At 39.5% G+C, this 19,507-nt stretch overlaps 1 protein-coding gene across 4 annotated transcripts in view; it reads left to right on the top strand.

The window, feature by feature from the left end:
* The window catches only part of LAMA2 (laminin subunit alpha 2), a 477,652-nt gene that overhangs the window by 257,085 nt on the left and 201,060 nt on the right, over window positions 1-19,507 (top strand). For all 4 annotated transcript variants that reach the window (XM_063124695.1, XM_063124694.1, XM_063124692.1 and 1 more), the window contains exons 13-15: window positions 3,272-3,373; window positions 4,992-5,203; window positions 13,940-14,051. In XM_063124695.1, the coding sequence (XP_062980765.1) occupies window positions 3,272-3,373; window positions 4,992-5,203; window positions 13,940-14,051 (426 nt within the window). The remainder of the gene's footprint in view (window positions 1-3,271; window positions 3,374-4,991; window positions 5,204-13,939; window positions 14,052-19,507) is intronic.

Genomic DNA, 19,507 nt, shown 5'->3' with positions numbered 1-19,507 from the left:
GAGGAGACAACAGATACATTGTTGTCTTTAAGATACATTGCAGTAAATGGTTTTAAATCCAGGGAGAGAATAAAATCAATTTATTTCATGCATTTCAAGACAGTCTTCCAGTCATTTCATCTTAGGTTGGTCTTAGGTATCAAAGAGAAGGAATGATCTGTGGAGCATAGACAAATGTTGAGATGCCATATGTCATTTCCATAGTTTGGGAGAACATGTGGGCATGCAAATTGAAGTTGGAAGTAAACCTATTTAGAAGGAACTGGTTTAGAAGAGTGGATTCCCATTGCTGCCATGATTTAACCTTGCCTTCTTACTCACATTAACAATCCCAAAGTGCCCCAAGGTCCATCACTAAGTCTGGATTGTCAAGCTGAACCTAGTAATGTGTGGAATTCACACATTTCCACAGCTATTTCTGCCTCTTCCTTGGCCATCCACCGCTACCTCCTATGCCTGGCAAAAAGGTGGACTCCTGCCAAGAGACACTTACCCAAACATACCAGCCTGTGGTTGGCACTGAAAAGTATTCAGCAATAATTGCAATTCTTGCACAAGAAACAATGCTTGAGGTGTTTTCTCCTCCACACAGCTCCCATTTATATTCATCCTTAGCATATCAGAGCTTTGTTTCCTGGTGGTAGGAATGGGACTGGACCAGTAACCATGGAAAAGGGGAGTCTATGCAGTATTCAGTAGCTTTTCATGATGAAGCAGAACCTATGTGTCCCTGGAGAAATGCCAGGGACACATATACGTACAGTTGTATGGTTCATAGAACCTTAAGATTACAGAAGAATGAAAAACCTTCATCGGTACTCTAGGTAATGGAATGCCTGAGTGTGCAGAATGTATCAATTTTAACACAATAATGTCTTATTGCCTTTTCAATTATTGCATTTCCTTTGAGCAGGTCAGAAGTTAGAGCTTGTGTGTGTGTGTGTGTGTGTGTGTGTGTGAGAGAGAGAGAGAGAGAGAGAGAATCGATTTTGATATTTGAATTTTACAGCTCAAGGTAACAATAGCAAAGAGCACAGGAGTTATGTATCCAATAATAGTATTGCTGTTACACTTCTAGTGAAAGTCCCACCAAAACATGTCCTAATATATTTGGCTAGAGAGTATAATCCACCGGGAAGGTCTGCAGTAGCCCCCATGAAATGAAATTAATTCTGCTTGTGGTGGTAGATTGTTTTTCTATGTTTGCTGGGAGAAACTTTAAAGAACGATAATAAGAAACTGTCATATCAACTTAGGCTTAAAGTGGTTTACACTATCATCATCATCATCATCATCATCATCATCATCATCATCATGAATGTATTGAAATAGTGACCATTTATCATAGCTCACAGTGGCAGAATATGACCCACAGGATGTGATTGACTCTCTACAAAACCTGGTTTAGTTTTCATTAGAATGCATACAACGAAAGTCCCTTTTGGTTTTATGCATTCAAAGACATGCAGTGTGGGTGGGTGGGTGGGTGGGGGGAGAGGCAGGGATGGGGGAATCCAGAATTATGAATAATTATGGGAAATGGTACATTATTTCCATTTGCAGTACTGTAATGTGCTCTATGTGTTATCCCTTTGAAAACTGTTTTAGAAACTTCAGCTGGTCCAGAAGTTACAGGGTGCACGTGACTCCTTTGTTACCACAACTTCGCTGTTTTCACACACAACTCAAAGCGCTGGTTATGATCAATAAAAGCCCCACATCACTTGGGACCAGGTGATCCGAGAAAGCACATCATTTCATATGAGCTTCCCCAGGTTTTAAGACCTTTGGGTGGTTCCACCACAACTGGAAACTCATTTGGTGAGGACGCAGAGATGGTGTCTCAGTGGCTCCTCCCAGGCTCTGGAATGCTTTGCCAAGACAGGTTAGGTGGGCTCCTTCTTTATTGTCAGGCAGAAGACATTTTTTCAAGTGGGGTTTTGGCATATAAGCTGGTCTGTTGCTGAAATGGTTTTTAATTGGTTGGGTACTGCTTTATTCCTTTTATTGTGTATTTTTATTGTGTTCTTAATTTATTTCTTTTTAGGTTATCTTTTAATTAAAAAATTGTTTTCAACCAGCATTTTATTGGTAATTAAATCAAGCACCTTTTTTGGGGGGTGGAAGGATAGGTTATTAATTAATTAAGTAAGTAAGTAAGTAAACAAACAGCCTTGAAAATAATAAAACAATTCTGTTCCATGCAGAATGTGTGCAACAGAGGAAAGGAGAGTGATTCCAAGATTTCACCCTTTGTTATACTTGAATATAAAACACGGCTTACTTTATTCTGCTAAAAATATGTTATGTTCATGTCAAGGTATAAAGCAAAATTGCTGCATTTGCAGTGGATACTTTCATTTGTGATTTGGTTTTGATGCTGCTCCTAAGAATAGTCTGCTGTTCTCTGGAATGCCATGATCAGCATCTTTAAAAATGGTAATAGTTTTTTATATATATATAAAAACATGGATGGAAAATGTAATACAGGGCCAAGAGATGGCTTGAGGTTATTTGCCTCATATTGTATTTGAAGCAGTGAACAAATCTGAAGGAAAAGGCTGCATTCAGATAGATACGCCTCTAAGAGAAAAAGATTGTGGCATTCTTTTTAACTGAATTTGTTTTTACTTCCTACAGGCAGATTCCCTCTGTTTAATGTTATACTTCACAAGTAGCAGCCAGTCCTTCAGGCTGGCTGACACAGAGTCCCTCTCTACTAGCCTTGAATCTGGGAACTGAAAATGGGGAGGAGGGAAAGAGGGGTGCGACAGAAGAGGGACCATAGAGCCACTATTCCTCTACGTATTTCTTTATTACACTTTAATTAACGTCAGCCAAATATTTCGTCTTGCATGTTAGGACTTTTTAAAAGGAGGAATAATAGAATATAAAGGCCAAACATTCTTATGACATAGTTCACACTATTGTGACCTCCTTTGGGGAGAAACTGTGCATGCATTCATAGGTTTCCAGCCTTTAGAAGTTTCTGAAAGTACCTATAAGAATGGCTTATTTGGAGCACTGCAGCAATGGATTGTGGCAGAGAGAGAGAGAGAGAGATCGCAGGACAGAGAGAGAGAGAGAGATTGCATACAGGAAATGAACAGTTTGTAATGACTTCTTCCTTGGGGCTCTATATCATCCACATGTCCTTTCAGCACACTAGAAGTCCTTCCCCTTGAAAGCACTGTAATTGGAAAAGAGTAGTTCAAAATGGTTAAAGGCATGTTTTCTGCTATGTAATCAACCTCATTCTTTTTCACTGCAGTTAACAGCTGCTGGAGGACATCTGAAATTTACCGTTTCATACGACCTCACAGGGGAAGAAGATGCTGCTCAAGCCATGCTTCAATCCGATGTCATCATAGAGGTAGAGTACTACCACATCTCTGGATTCATTCACTGAAAGGGTAAATTGCCACCAGCACAACATCAGCAGACCTCATCAGCTATAAAGAAGAAGAAGCTAACTACAGGGCTTTTCCCCAGGACTCTTACAGTACAATCTAAATTTTGGTGGTGGGGAAGACAACAGCTGAGAAAGAAAGAAAGAAAGGGAGAAGCAAGGATAGCAGGAGAAATACATGCAAATGCAGCTAAACATTCTTAGGATTAATTTTGGTTGGGGATAATAACTAAAGGGTTAATATAATGGCAATAAACATCCCAGAAGGTGTAATCCTCTGCACAGGTAAGCATGTTTGATTTCAAGAAGACCTAAGGATGCTCGGTTGTGTGCAGGATGATTCCCAAAGACTTCACATTAAGAAAGATCAATGCAAATAAAGGCCATTTATTTTAATGGAAATGACCTCACTTACAGCTTTTCAACTTGAGGCATTTATTGGCCTGGTTCAGACAACACGCTAAACCATGTTGTTGTGGTTAAGCAGCATGGTTTAGCATGTTGTCTGAACCAGGCTAGTGTGTGCTCATCAATCCCTACTCACAGAACATCATGAATCTCCAATTTTGCTTCTGTTTCTAAACAAAACTTTCAGTGAATTTTATTTTAGAGCAGTGAAAATGGGATGTTATTTCTGATGGCGGAAAGAAAACACTGTTTATACTTGTGTATTTTTCCAATTCTGCTATACCGCAGTGTAACCTAGAGGTTATATAGCAGAAAAGCAAGAATGGAAAGCTCTATGTGTAGTGCTCAGATTTCAATTCTGGGACAAAAGCAAAAAATAGATATAGTGGATTAGCAGCTTCGTGTAGAAAAGTCCTAAATTTGTTTGGAACTACACTTTAAATATAAAAAAGTTCTATAACTGTATTCATTTTTGGAAGGATACATAAAACTAAGCCAAGTAAAATAAAGGAGAAAATACTGTGGCCTGGTTCAGACAACATGCTAAACCATGCTGCTTAACCACAAAATGGTTAAGGGAATGCATTTGTGGTTAAGCAGCATGGTTTAGTGTGTTGTCTGAACCAGGCCAGTGACTACAATTTTGTGAAATGTAAACTGGAGGGAACCTCATGCTGGAAGAATCCTTGAAATGGAATAACCTGTACACAAAAAAGAAAAGAAAAAGATAATAAAAGTTATATGTTGTTGTAACTTTGTTTGGAAGTATAAAGTAATAGAGAGAGGGGGGCATAATGTATGTGTGTGGGGGTGGGGTTAAGCTAACTGGAGTACACAATGTCTAGGATATTAATACTCTTTTAGATAGCTGCATATCTTGTATTGTACATTTGCATAACTTAAAGTAGACCTCAAAATTCTGCATTTTTTCCACGAAAATGCAAAACTGATGTCTGTTTCCAACAGGTTATCTGAATTCCTTTGTTCCATCATTATTCAGGTTTCCACACCAGTAATAATATCAAATAGTAGGGGGTATATGATATATATGAAATATAGTGTGCTGCATACTTTTTTATATATATATCAAAGCGCTGTGCTCTTTATAATGAGGCAGCTTCACCTGTTGCTTCTTTAAAATGTTTGCACCCTTAACATTTATTATAATTGCTAGGGAAGTGGCATGAGAATCAGCACATCGCAGGAGGGAATACACTTGAACCCATTTGAAGAACATACTGAAGAAGTGTTGCTGAAGCATAATTTATTTATGCTGCATGGCACTGACTCTCCGGTCAGCAAAAGGGAATTCATGACTGTGTTGGCAAATATAAAGAGACTCCTTATAAGAGCCACATACAGCTATGGGATGAATGCCATCTACAGGTAATTGTTGAAAATGCATTTTGTTCTGTCCGCAATGTTGTGATTTTTTTTCTTTGTTCAGCCTTGATGTTCTGTCCCAGAAGTTGACCTATCTTTTTCTCATTGCTGATGTCATTAAATTTCAGATAGTTTTGGGATCAGTAATATTTGTATTTAGTGTCCAATGGCAAATTTAGAAGAGAAGAAATTTCATAAATAATTTGAGAGGCACAGGCTGTTTTTGTTAATAAAAGAATGAAACACATTTCAATTCAAACTAAGCTCTGACCAATAGTTAAGTTTAAATAAGGGAGAGATAAGGTTGGTAGATAATGACTCACACACAATACACATAGAAAAGTAAGTAATATTCTATTTCGCCAAGTATAACATTAAAATATTGGATTTCTCAGCTTCCCATTTTTTAAAAATGGAATGCACTGCAGCAAACGGAGCAGCAATTTGCTGTATGTGAGCATTTCCCAGTGCCTGGTTGTTAAGCTGCAATGAGATTCCTAATTTTGTCAGCGTCGTTAATAATTTTGTTTATCTTAATGAGAAACACTTTACTGGATACAGTTGCATGTTCTGTTTTGTTTTAGATAGGAAGGCATGCCTTTCAGCCTAGTTTGAACCCTGGCACTTCTTTTGTGGAGAATTAAGTGCTGTTTAGTGTCTGTTCATCTGCTGTGGCATTCCAGTATGCATTCTGAAATCCATTTAAATTCTGGGTTTTGCTGCATTCTACCTAAATTGCATAAATGTCTGCACATCCAACCAATGTCAGCTCCAGGGTTTTGAGGGCCCTTGTGAAAGACATACTCAATGGTGCCCTACCTAAGTGAGTCTCATTCTCACTGCTATCATCAGGAGCTGTGATTGTTCCTCCTCTTTCTCATCCTTGCTACCCCTTGCTTGATTGATTGGCAGAGATCCAGTGAGCAGGTAGGCAGTATTATCGACTGCTCCTCCTTCACACCATCACTGTTGTCTGGGCCAGAGCAAGAGACAGGTAGGAATATCAGAGGAATCTGGTTTGGAGATGGAGCTCGACAAGTCTTTGCCAGTTCAGGCCCCTAGATGCCAGCTTGTGAATCCCTGAACTGGCTCGACTTGGCACGTGCTGAGTCAAGCAAGCTTGTGGTTTCCCATTCTTTTGTTTGCATGTGCAATTCGTGATTTGTGCAAATTTGTGGTTGGGAATATGTACAGAAATAGCTATTTGTGCAAAATTGCGGCCATAAATAGGGCAATCTGCACAAAAATGTAGCCATAAATGACCTATGCCTGCGTTTTTACACAAATTGTGCAATTTATGGCTGCGATTTTGCACAAATCGTGATTTGTGTAAATATTCCCAACCGTGAATTTGTGTAAATGTCAGATTGTGGACAATCTGTGCCCTTATCTGGACAGAGATAGCCTAGCTACAGTTATCCATGCTCTGATAACCTCTCGTTTGGATTACTGCAATGCGTTATACGTGGGGCTGCCTTTGAAAACAGTCCAGAAACTTCAGCTGGTACAAAACAGGGCAGCCCGTTTACTAACAGGGACTGGCCAGCAAGACCACATCACACCAGTCCTTTTACAACTTCATTGGCTGCCAGTCCAGGTCCGGGCCCAATTCAAAGTGCTGGTACTAACATTCAAAGCTCTAAATGGCTTGGGGCCAGGTTATTTGAAGGAACACCTCCCATATGTACCTGCCAGGACCTTAAATTCATCCACAGGGGTCCTTCTCTGTGAGCCCCTGCCAAAGGAAGTGAGGCGGGTGGCTAGTAGGAGGAGGACTTTCTCTGCTGGGGCATCCCAGCTGTGGAATGAGCTCCCCAGAGAGGTCCGCCTGGCGCCTACACTGTATTCCTTCCATCGCCAGCTGAAGACCTTTTTATTTTCTCAGTATTTTAACACCTAATTTAACTTAAATTTAAACTTTGCTGTTTTAATTCCGTATTTTAATCTATATCAATTTCTGCTGTGTGGTTTTATCCTGGTTGTGCTTTTTATATTGTGTTTTTTATTTGTGTTTTTACACTGTTGGTTGTTTTATTATGCTTTTCATGGTTTTAATTTTTGTGAACCGCCCAGACAGCTTCGGCTATTGAGCGGTATAAAAATTTAATAAATAAATAAATAAAAAAGGAAAGAAAGAAAGAAAGAAAGAAGAAGCGAGCCTTCACCAGATGCCCTCACAAACACGACACAGTTGGGCAGCCAGCAGGAGTCCAGCAAACAGAGCATGATGATGACTCAGGGGACTTTGGCCATCCCTAGAAACAGGTGAATAACAGATTGCAGTGGTGAAGAGGACAAGCATCTTCAGGGGGTTCTTATCAATAGGACCCTGCTGGGCTTTGGGCCCTCAGCAGGTGCCCAGCCATGCCTACCCTCGATGCTGGCCCTGCATCCAGCCTCCCATTCTTCCTTTTCCTTACCAAAAGTACTGTATATCAGATATAATCAGACATAATTATCCACACCAGTGGAACAACATTATCCATATCAGAAATTGAACCTGGTGGATTGCAATAGCATCTCATTATCAGAACATGTAACCATTCTATTTCTGAAGCTTTCCTTTTTTAGCCTGGATGCAAGCTATTGCCAAAACTTTGATGTGATCTTGCCAAGGAACGCTCTTTATTTTCATTTGATTAGACACCTGGTTCATGCTACCTTACGTTCTCTAGGCCTTATATATCATACAGTGCAACTTTAATTTCTGCCAAAACATTTGATTGCTAGCATTAGCACTGAACGTGCTAATGCTAACTTCCATCTGGTGACTTTTTCATTTCACATTGAATAACGATTCCTTACCATCAAGCCTCTCCTTGGCTTTAACCTCACCTCTTATTTTTCTCCTATTCTTTTTGTACGCCACTTAAGTCCTCCGCTACTGCAGTTCTTCTACCTTCACTCATGTCAAGGTCTTTGATCTCTCTGTCGACTCTGCCTTATGTTCCTTGTTTTTCTTTTGTGCGCGGAACTTGCTTCTCAAGCACGTATGCCATTATACCCCTCCCTTCTCTTTCAAAAACATCCTCAGAAACTCATTCTGTACAGACTCATTCTGCCTCTTGACCTTTCTTCGGTAAACTGGCTATAATGTAGCTAGTGTGAGACACCATGTCAGGCATATTTTCCCAAAGGAACAACTTATGCCGTGCAAGGCAAATGGCTTGGAGCTTTCCTAAAACACTTCAGGTATTTGGCATTGCCCAGAGGGTTACGATTAGTGGTGCCACTGCTGTCACCATTGGGTAAGGGCATGAGATACCCTATTCCTGTTTCAAAGTGCACCCAGTGGTTGTATTTGTAGCGCTGGCAGTGTTGAGAAACATTTTCTGGAATGCCCTTCCTGACCCATGCAGCAATAGCATCACAACCACCAGGAATGCATTAGACATAGTATCTCTGTGTACTCCATATGCACAGATATACAGATAATTAGCCTATGATGGTTTCCATCTCTTGCTCACACTAGAGCATGATGGATAATTACATTGCACGGACACTGCAACTGTCTTAAGCATGTGCAGATTCATTTTCTTACAGCCAATTTTTTTCCTTCAGCATTTTGTGTCTTTCTTTTATGTCAATTGTAAATCCTCCATACAGTTAGATATCTGTTAGACTTTCTGCACTTGAAATTGTTTCTGTGAATCAATTATACACTGTAGCACTGTGTTCTAAGCAGGTAGAGATGACTGCATGGAGGAATGTTGGATCATGCCTGCTGGCCCACCTCCATCCCTGAGGTCCTATTATGTAGGTTTTGAGCACCAACACTCCATTTTTCCAGAGTGTAGATTGTGCATTTGGAGCCTATGTTCTTTGCTCAGACCAGACTTCAAATGCAGAGAGTTTGAGATGGATCCTGCAAGGATAATCCTGATATTCACTCCTTTGTGTGTTCTTCTGTAGCAACTTTGAACATCAGCATGAGGCCAGTAACAAAGCCTAAGCAGATGGTGCAATGTTAAAAAGAGAAGAGTTCCCATCACAGTGTTGGGGAATCAGCTTGCCTCTGCTTCATATTTCTTGTTGCAGCATCAACACGGAAGTTTTGCAGCAGATGTTCACATCTGTGTAGTTGGAGCATTCTGACTGCAAACACTGTGGTGAATCCTGCTGATCTTTGGCAAAATATCCTGATATATCAGCAGAAACAATGTATTCGAAACATCAATGGCCTTACTGATAATTATTGAAATTCTTACAAGGGCAGAACATTGGAACTACTGGGGCAGAAGAAAATGTCATAATCTTATGGTAATGTTGCTCATTGTCTGACCCGAATCCCTCAGTGGAAATCAAGCATTGATTGGAGCAATAGATATCCTGATGGTTTCATGATAGGTCACTTAGACCCATGTGGTATCAAGAAATAGGATAGGTCAGTATCCATGTAGCCAGTATTCAGTCTTGAGTACCTAATGAAAATTGGCACAATTGAACAAATACAACTGTGGAATAATGTTGCGTGAAATGTAGATGATGTGACCCAGAGGCTTTCCAGTAGTATTGTATCGTTGTGGGAATTTCTTTTCTTTTTTAATCTCAGGATATAGCGATTAATGTAATAGCACATCGTAAACTGTGCAGCTATTGCTTCAAAAGTGGTATCTCTTTTAATCTTGTTTGCATTTAGAAGTCAACAGTGTCTGCCACATGAGCAGCGTCATATTAAATATTTGGTCTAGATACTCGAATTTCTCAAGTATCTCCAAGATCCTGTGTCCCATTACTGCCAACATTATGTACTTTAATGTCTGCAGAATGGCACACAGGAATAGAAATTACTACGTTGAATTGGGGAAAAATTGCACTGCAGCTTTTTTTCAATGAATAAAAACTGTTAAACACATTAAAATACCATTTACCAAATAGCAGAACCTAATGAAAACTGGAACTGTTCAGTGAATACAAATGTAGAATAATACTGAGTGAAATGTTCTGTGTGTAACTGTTTCTCATTGTTCCAAATTATATTACATCGTACTAGGAAGAGACAATCTGTGGTTCAAAACGCAAATAGGATAATAAGAAGACGGGCAAATTTTGTCGTGTTTATCGTTCTTAGATTCTTTTGATTTATAGTTAGTCTTTAAAATTGTTGTATTTTTTTTTACTTTTTGCTAGACTTGTTTTGTCTCACTTTAATGAAACTCTACAATGAAAACTTAGCATAAAGACAAAACTGGATAGATGAGAAAGGAATATCTGGAAATTATTATACTGGTTCAACTTCCTTTGTTCTTTGTAAGCTGCCTTGAGTGCTTTTGTAAAATGAGATATAAATGATTTTAATAATACATGCATACCTAATCTTTCTCAGCTGTGCTTTATTTAGGAGATTCTAGTTTAATATAGAAACTAAACTCAAGTTGACAAAAGTTGAGTAAAAACTAAACTAAAACATCATATCAAGTAGCTCTTTGTTTTGCAAAATAGCTTTTCCCATTGACTTGTGGTCAACTCTGTTCCTTCCCTTATAGATTTATGGCAGAGTATTCCATCATGAGGTAGTTAGCCAAATAAACTGTGGCATTTAATAAATTCTCAGGTAAGATTATTTCTCACAGCTCTGTAAAATGTATGGATGAGCACTATCGAGATTGGGTATCAAGAAAAAGAAGAATTAGTCCTGAAGCCTACTGGTAATTTCCCCACCCCTAGCTTTTGCTGGTGGACAGAGTAGGGCCTTTTTATACCCAGTCCATAGGGATGGCCTAGAAGACTGAGTTAGCTATATATATATAAAAAAAGTCTGGTGCTGAATGGAGCATCTTTGAAAGCACAGTTCCTTCTTTCATGTTTCCTCTTTCTCCCCTCTCCTTGATACTCACACATCCAAAATGCAGTGTGGGTTTCACTGGTTGCCTTTTTTTCAGAACCCTGTTGGAATTGTTTACCCTCTTGGCCCGATTTGGACAAGTGGCTAATGGTGTTTTTTTCACTTATAGCATACTGATCTGAAGTTATTTATAGGGTGGTGGTCAGTATAGGACTGGTTGGCAAGTGCAGAGTGAATTCAAGGGAAGAAAACTGAAAGCGAGCACCCTGAGGCATTGGTTGAGATGAAGGGACGTTTCTTCAGACTTGACTTTTTCAAGGCCATGTGGTTAAAGGGGACAGAGACAGGACCTCCGCTTGGAGTTTACTTTACTCATTCACACAAAGCCACAGCAGCCCTTGTGGGGGCAGGAGTTATGTAGTAGGCCGTACTTGGCACATTAATGCTAGGGCAAAGGGTAGGTGAAACACTAGCTGGGACAACTGACCCAGAAAATGTTGGCGTAGAAGGAAGGACATTCCTCCATCTTGATCTGATAAGGCAGCAACACTGGAGGGAGTTCTTTCTCTTATGCTGTTTGCCCATCAGAGATCCCTTATAGTTAACGTTGTTGCTCTTTAGAACCCCAGGCTGTGTGGCTTGTCTATTTTTTCCTGGCAATACAGGTGCAATTAGTAACACATTCTGTTGAAGAAAATAGTGATATTAGAGTAGAAAAATACTTCCAAAACAGTAATTAGTAGTATAGCTTATGATTTTAATAAGATTCTGGGAAATACTTGCTTGCTATCTTTGTCAAAATCCTTTATAGATAATAATTATTTTGGTCCAGTGCAGATGTAATGAACATGTCCTCTTAACCACAGTTAACAGACTGACTGTACAATCTATGCATATCTAAGACTTAGATGTAAGTTTCATTAAGTTCAGTGGAACCTGCTCCCTAGAAATTCAGATTTCCTTTCCTCCTTCAAAGCATCCAGAACAAGCCCTTTGAAAAGAGTTGGACTTACTTCCAACTCAGCATGCCTAGGTTCTTGCTGTTAAATACTTAGCAGTGTTCTTTAAGTATCAGTGGTCTGAGTGTGACTTCCACATGTTTACCTTTCCACTAGATTTCACACAACAATCCTAATTCTGTGAAGCACATACCTGCATCAGTAATTGCTCTGTGAAAGTAGATCAATTGGCTTGCACGTTCAGTCGTCCTGATGTACAGTCCTGATGAAATAAATATATCTATTTTAAAGAAATAAATAAAAATTCATGCCATACATACATTTGTGGTCTTTAGCCACATTGGTCCCTGATGCAGATAATCCTGTGTACAGCAAAAGCCTTCATTCCTCTTTAATGCACTCACAGAATTCCTACAGGGTGGTCAGTACTGGAGAGCAGGGGCTTCTCACAGCCCTGGCATGTGAATAGTGTAAGATCCCAGATTCAGTCTCTGGTTGCTTCTCTTCTCTCTATAACATATCAGTGTTCTGCTGGGACAGGCTCCAAGTACTCCTCTGAAGCATAGGGCAGTAATCTACACTGTCCGACCATTGCTACTGCAATGAGAAGTTGTGGTTTCAGAAACATCTGAAAGAATGGGGCCAATCAGTGGAGCTCAGAGAAAGAAGCTCTGCTGCCCTGCTCCATTCCAGAAACTAATATTGGTGCTTATTGCAGGGTTTATTTCAGGAACCACTAGTTCCTGTTGCATGAGCAGTCGGTTCCCCTTGTGCAAGAGAACAGCAGAGGCACAGTGCAGCGTATGATACTGCCCACAATGGAGGAGTTGTATAGACTGAAAGGGGGCTGAGCCTTAGGCAAGTGCCTTCTTCAACCTGTCTAACGACTTCTGGATGTTTTGAAAGTCACTCCGAACAACCTGCTGTTAGGGTAGAGAGTGTATGGTACTGCCCTTTGGAGAGCTGCAATGGGTTTATAGACTTGCCACCTGATGTTTCCTCTCTACTGCACGTACGTGCTCAGATAGCTATCACCTGGGGGCTGTCGAAACACTCGCAAAGCCCCAGGTTGGTGCGTGGTGGTGTGGTGTCAGTTATGACGAAGCTGGAACACGCACCTGCCCCGAGGCCTTCCACCAAAGCTGTGGATAAAAAAAGGTCAAGGGCTTACCCCAACTTTTTTCCCCGGAGCAAGGTGAGGACGCGCAAGATGGGGAAGGAAAGCGTGTTGTTTCCGAGGAATGCGGCACCAACCTGGCACTTTGAAGACATCCTCTCCTGGTCACTAATTTGTGTGACTTTTTTGAACACAAACTTCTTTCCTTTAATTGAATAGCATGTAGGATGAGGGAAGTAAGAAGTGATTCCCTTTGTTACTTTCTAATGCTGAATACCATTTTTCAATGCGGTATACTATTTTCCACAACAACAGCAGCAGCAGCAGCAACAACAACAGAATATATATTCAAAAGTCACGTATGCTTTGTGAATGTAATTAAAGATTTCAGTCCTTCTAAGTAAGAAAAGAGGATTTTGTGTTGGAGAATTTCTCAACTTTGACTTTTGACAAACAACTTAGTTCTCTCTCTCTCTCTCTCTCTCTCTCTCGTGTGTGTGTGTGTGTGTGTGTGAGAGAGAGAGAGAGAGAGAGAGAGACTGAGTCTGCAATGGAAGAAAAAAATACAACTTGCAAGCTAAGCACAGTCCTGCTACTGCTGATACACTTATTGAGACAGCTTCTAATATGGGCCTGCCACAGTCTAAACATGAATGATATCAAAAAAGAAGAGAAAGAGGTAAAAGATGGAAAGACCTGCCTCACTTAAAGCAATAAAACAGTAACAGGCAATTTCTATACTTAAGGTCTCTCCACCATCAGCAACCCCACCACCACACGTACACACACACACACATAGCTAACCAAGGAAACATGATAAGATCAATGTTTCTTTCAATGGTAAATGGTAATCTATCAATCTTATTCTTACACTCTAGGCTGAGTGGTGTTAGCCTGGAAGTTGCTGATCGCTTTTCAACTGGACGAAAAGATGCATCTGCTGTTGAAGTTTGCCAGTGTCCTCCAGTGTATTCTGGTACCTCCTGTGAAGTGAGTATCTGATTGTAAATAGTGGACAGATCTCCAGTTGAAATTGCAAGACCAATAAGCACTGAAAGTGGGTTTATAGAATAGACTGAAGCAACCTCTTTCAAATTAACCCAGAACACCATTGTATGCATGTGTGTACTTGAAAGCAAGTCATAATAGCCACATTTGGACATTGCAATAAACCATGGTTTATCATGACAGGAAGAAGCCTAGCATCCTCACAGGATCCCTTTTCCTTCACTTGAATGTAGCTTTGAGGTGAAGCTTGGAAGCTTTCACTTCCAGTTGTGATTAACTGGCTTGTTATGTCAACAAAACCTGACAAACTCTGATTAATTTTAATTGTGGTTTGTTTAAAACAAGCCATCTTCAACCCATGGGTCATGAAGCTGGCTAGTTTCAAGAACTCATAGTTAAAATTATCTACAGTTTAGGATTTGAATGACACCCCAAAATGGAAGAGTAGAGGAGATGGTGAAGCATGTGAACCAAGAGGGAGGCTAGGGTCATTCCCATCAGGATAAATCACAGTTTATTCAGATGTCTGAATGTGGCCTGAATGAATCTGTTAAATTGGACTTACCCCAAAATTGCAGCCCCATTTTGTCCTGTTAAGATCAAATGGAAGAAGCCTATCATTGGGATTCCCCTCTTTTTTCTTTTTTCTTTTTTGTAAATTCGCAGGAGTTACCCCTTGCTGCATAGTTGGGTTTTTCAACCCATTAACCCCTACACTGATTTTCTGACTGTATCCTCACTCTGCTGCAAGCTGCTGCTGTTGTTAGCAGGGCTTGCTGCCAGCTGGCTGGCTTTTTATTTATTTATTAGTGAAAAAATATACTTTGTATTGTTATACAACACAATAATTATACTCAATCAATTATTTAAGCTACTCAACAAAATCTGCAACACTTCTTAGCTGAAAACTCAAGATCCCTGTGATGCCAATGGCTGAAACTACTCATGGTGGAAGACCCCAAAGAGGAGGTTTGACAACCTGAGTTTGAAGGGTTTATAAAAATAATAATTTTAAAACCTCAATTTTTTTAAAAAAATCTATTTTATTTATTTATTTATTGCATTTCTATACCACCCAATAGCTGAAGCTCTCTGGGCGGTTTACAAAATTAAGACAATTCAAGTATAAAACAACAGTATAAAACCATAATATAAAATACAGTATAAAAGCACAACCAAGATAAAAACAGCAGCAATGCAAAAATACAAATTTAAAATACAAATTTAAAACAGCAAGTTCAAATTAATTTAAAGACTGTTAAAATACTGGGAGAATAAAAAGGTCTTCACCTGGCATCTAAAAGAATATAATGTAGGTGCCAAGGAACCCCGGCTGGGGAGCTCATTCCACAGCCGGGGTGCCACAGCAGAAAAGGCCCTCCTCCTGATAGCCACCTGCCTCACTTCCTTTAGCAGGGGCTCGTGGAGAAGGACCCCTGAGGATGACCTTATGGTCCGGGCAGGTACATATAGGAGGAGGCGTTCCTTCAGATAACCTGGCCCCAAGCCATTTAGGGCTTTAAATGTTAATACCAGCTAAACTAAAAATCAACAGAAACGAATCTGTTTCAAGTTTCATCTCTTTATCTTTAAACATTATGGTTTGTTTGTTTTTTAAAAAAACTAATTTTAAAACCTCAAACTTTTAAAAAAATTCCTAAAAGTCAACAGATGAATGAATCTGCTTCAAACTTGGCATGGATAAAACCCTACTTAAGAGCTACCATGCTGCCAAGAGTCATTTCTTTATCTTTAAAAATAATAGAACTGTAAGCATTATCCCATTGACTATGAAGTAGAGCTGCCCTTTGGGTGGGGAGGATATTTTTTATAAGGACTTCCAAAAATCCACAGATTTCTTCATAAAGAGGATGGGAAGAATTTTATATTATATTTTTTTAAAGATTGAATGCGAGAGAAAGCAAAATAGACATTTTTGTCCACTTCTGGTTGTAGCTAAAGTTGTTAACAACCTTAGAAGAGAGGAAAATTCATTATGAGGAAGTGGGAGAATCAGCAAGCATTCTTGTAGCTGTTTTCCCAAAATGTTATTACATTTAATAGGTTGTCCACATTACAAAATACTGGTCCAGAGAATGTGGTTTGGGAAGGGAGAAGTTTTATGAGAAGCATACTTGGTTGCTACTGTTCCTCCTTATGTAAGTTTACAGTGACGGTGTAGCATTTTCCCACCACTGGTATATCAAAGTCACTCCTATAGAGAGAGACATTTCATTGGAAAAGGAACTTTCTCAAAACACAGTCTAGTAGAGTTTCACTATTTATGTAATGACATAAACAGATGTAATTGACTGTTAGATCAATGGTCACTTGATTTTTGATGCAATGGTTTGCTAAAACAACAACAACAACACCAAATCTGGAACCTTCTGTATTTTAGTTCTTCACATTTGCAAATAATGGAATATTGTTTTTGAATGGCTCTATATATAAGTATCTGGGAATAAGTCCCACTGAACTCACTGGGACTTATGTCTGAGGAGACATAGATAGGAATGCACTGTGAGTGCCTCAAACAGCGATTTCCATATTGTAAGAATTTTATTATCAGCAGTTTACTTGGGCTTCCTCGCTTCATTATCAGACATTGCAGTTTTAGAAGCTCTAGGTATTCAATCAAAACACAAGCTTTGTTTGACTATTAAAACACAAAATGCAATTTTCTGGCTTGAGCTGATGCTTTCCCTACTGTTGGTGTGATTGTCTCCTCTGCCTCTGGGATGCTTGCCACATTGGTTTAGGGATTGCAGCCTTGTTGAAGGTTATAAACGTAACATTCCCATATTTTCAGTATTTGTATCCAAATGCTGCCTAGCATATACTCTGAGTGCTTACTGAGTGCACATATGCTTAACGAATTTGTCAAGGCATTGCTCAGGGTGGTTTGAAATGCAAAATTCTTCGGAACCATGCCTCCAAGGAAACACTTTAGAACACAAAGATGTTCTGTTTCACAAGACTATAAACAATATGCCATTTATATAGGCACTCTAGGCATTTACTTGTCAGATCTCTTTTCCTTTAAAGCGCACCATGATTTTGTATATGTTATTTAGGGCTTGGAGCTTTGATTCATAGCAAATGTTTTCAGTTGTTCCTCCTATTAGAAATACTAATGTACAAACCAAATCAAAAACAATTCATAAAGGTCTTGCAGATTTCTGTTCAATAACCATTTGACCATTCAATAACCTATTTGATGAGAGATGACAATGGGACAAAGGAATTATATGTATACATCATAGGCAATGATTATTTATTTATCTATTTTAAAAATCTCTAAACTGCACCTTTACCCAGAAACTGTATTCCAGGGTGGTGTTAATAAAATCCCAGTCTTCAATTCAATATCATATTAACAATAAAAAACTAAACATTGTAACATAAAATGAACATAAAATAATATATCTCTTGTACTATCTTCAGTTATTTGCAGAGAAAAACAACTAATATCTGTCTCCAGGCAAATATTCTTATTAGCTCCTAATGTTAAACCAACAAACAAAACCATTGAAAAGTATATCTTAGCTGGAGAGAACACAGCTTTTGAAACCTATATGTAAATTATGTACAGATAGAATGGAGGTACAATAGAATAAAACACAATGTTTATCCATGACTTTTATGGGCATGTCTCACACTATTGCCCCGCTCGTGCTCTTCGCTCCTCTGATGCCATGTTTCTCGCCTGCCCAAGGGCCTCTACTTCCCTTGCTTGGCTTCGTCCATTCTCTTCTGCTGCCCCTTACGCCTGGAACGCTCTTCCAGAACATTTGAGAACTACAAGTTCAACCGCAGCTTTTAAAGCTCAACTAAAAACTTTTCTTTTTCCTAAAGCTTTTAAAACTTGATGTTGTGCAGACTTCTACTGTTACTTTCTACTGTTAGTTTTACCCTACCCTGTGCCTGCTTACCCTACCCTGTACCTGTTTGCATTCTCTTCCCCTCCTTATTGTTTTACTATGATTTTATTAGATTGTAAGCCTATGCGGCAGGGTCTTGCTATTTACTGTTTTACTCTGTACAGCACCATGTACATTGATGGTGCTATATAAATAATAATAATAATAATAATAATAATAATAATAATAATAATAATAATAATACACCTACGGTTGTAGACGGAGGGAGGAGGAGAATTGCGGACTTATTAGCTGCCACAATTCTCCCTGGGCATCTTGCAGCCGCATGACATCCCAGAAGGACGTTGTGGTTGCCATTTTTAAAGAAAAAACAGGAGGAAGAGTGCACTTGCACTCTAGCACAAAAAGTATTTTTAAAAAAAACGAAACAAAACACGACCTCGCTCCCCGACCCCCCACCCTGATGGGCATGGACTGCTGCCATGCAGCTCCATGCCCATTTCAAGTGCCCCGCTACTCGCGGGGAGGACAGGACAACCCGGGAGCAGCGGCCGCGCAGCCTGCGCTCCGCAGGATGGTCCCAGAACTGTGGAAAAGTAAGGTTTTCTGCAGTTCCCGATATCCCAGGGAAAGTCCCTGGTCATTTCAGGTTGCCCTCGGGATCCCCTGTGCATCATTTGGATGCACAGGAATGATCCAGGGCTACCCCGGGATATAGGGCTGGTCTAGACATGCCCTATGTTTCCAATTTCTCTTGTACTCTCAACTCACATTTTATCTTTGATCTCAAGAGTACCAGCCTCTTGTACATAACCAAAAGCTCTGGCTCACTGTTAAAATGTCGACTACTCAATCTGACTCTCTTCTGAAGTTCTGATTCATACATTCAGAACTTTCTACCTTGACCACCACCAATTCCTATCCTTCCTTGTAATTAAAGTTTATCTTCCCACATATTGAAGACCCTGGATAAATGTTCTGTTACCAAGGATCTCAGCCTTGTGGCTGTTTTAAGTATACCCATAATACCTTGACTCTAGGAACTTTCACTTTGCCTCTTGGGTAAGGTATGTCAGTGTAATAAATGTAATGTATTAAATAAAAACTTGGGCATACATAGCAATAAAGTATGTGTATGTGGGCAGCCATCCTTTGTTACACACCGCAGTTGGGGTTCCTGCTTTTCTGCAATGGGCATGGGAACTCCAGGTACATGCAGTTGCCTTCTTCCTGCCCAGTACTTAACCTAATCAAGCCATTCAAGGCACACATCATTTGAATTGGCCATCCTAGAGCACACTGCATTTTTTTTTAAAAAAAGGTGGCATTTAAACATTTTTATTAGGTTTAAAATAAAATTTGGTTCACTGTCTAGTAGTTCTTAAAATGGAATTCTGGAATAAATGCGCTTCTAGAAGGGAAACTGATGCCGAAAGACACTTGGTTTATGTACACAAGAAATTTAAATCATAAAATTAAAACATATTTTCATACCGGCTTCCTGCTGGTTTTTGTTTGTTTGTTTGTTTGGTGAGGTAATTGAAAATTATCAAA

Source organism: Elgaria multicarinata, chromosome 4 (assembly GCF_023053635.1).
Source record: "Elgaria multicarinata webbii isolate HBS135686 ecotype San Diego chromosome 4, rElgMul1.1.pri, whole genome shotgun sequence".
Lineage (NCBI taxonomy): Eukaryota > Metazoa > Chordata > Lepidosauria > Squamata > Anguidae > Elgaria > Elgaria multicarinata.
Note: the sequence above shows the minus strand (reverse complement) of the source record. Positions and strands in the feature narration are given on the sequence as shown.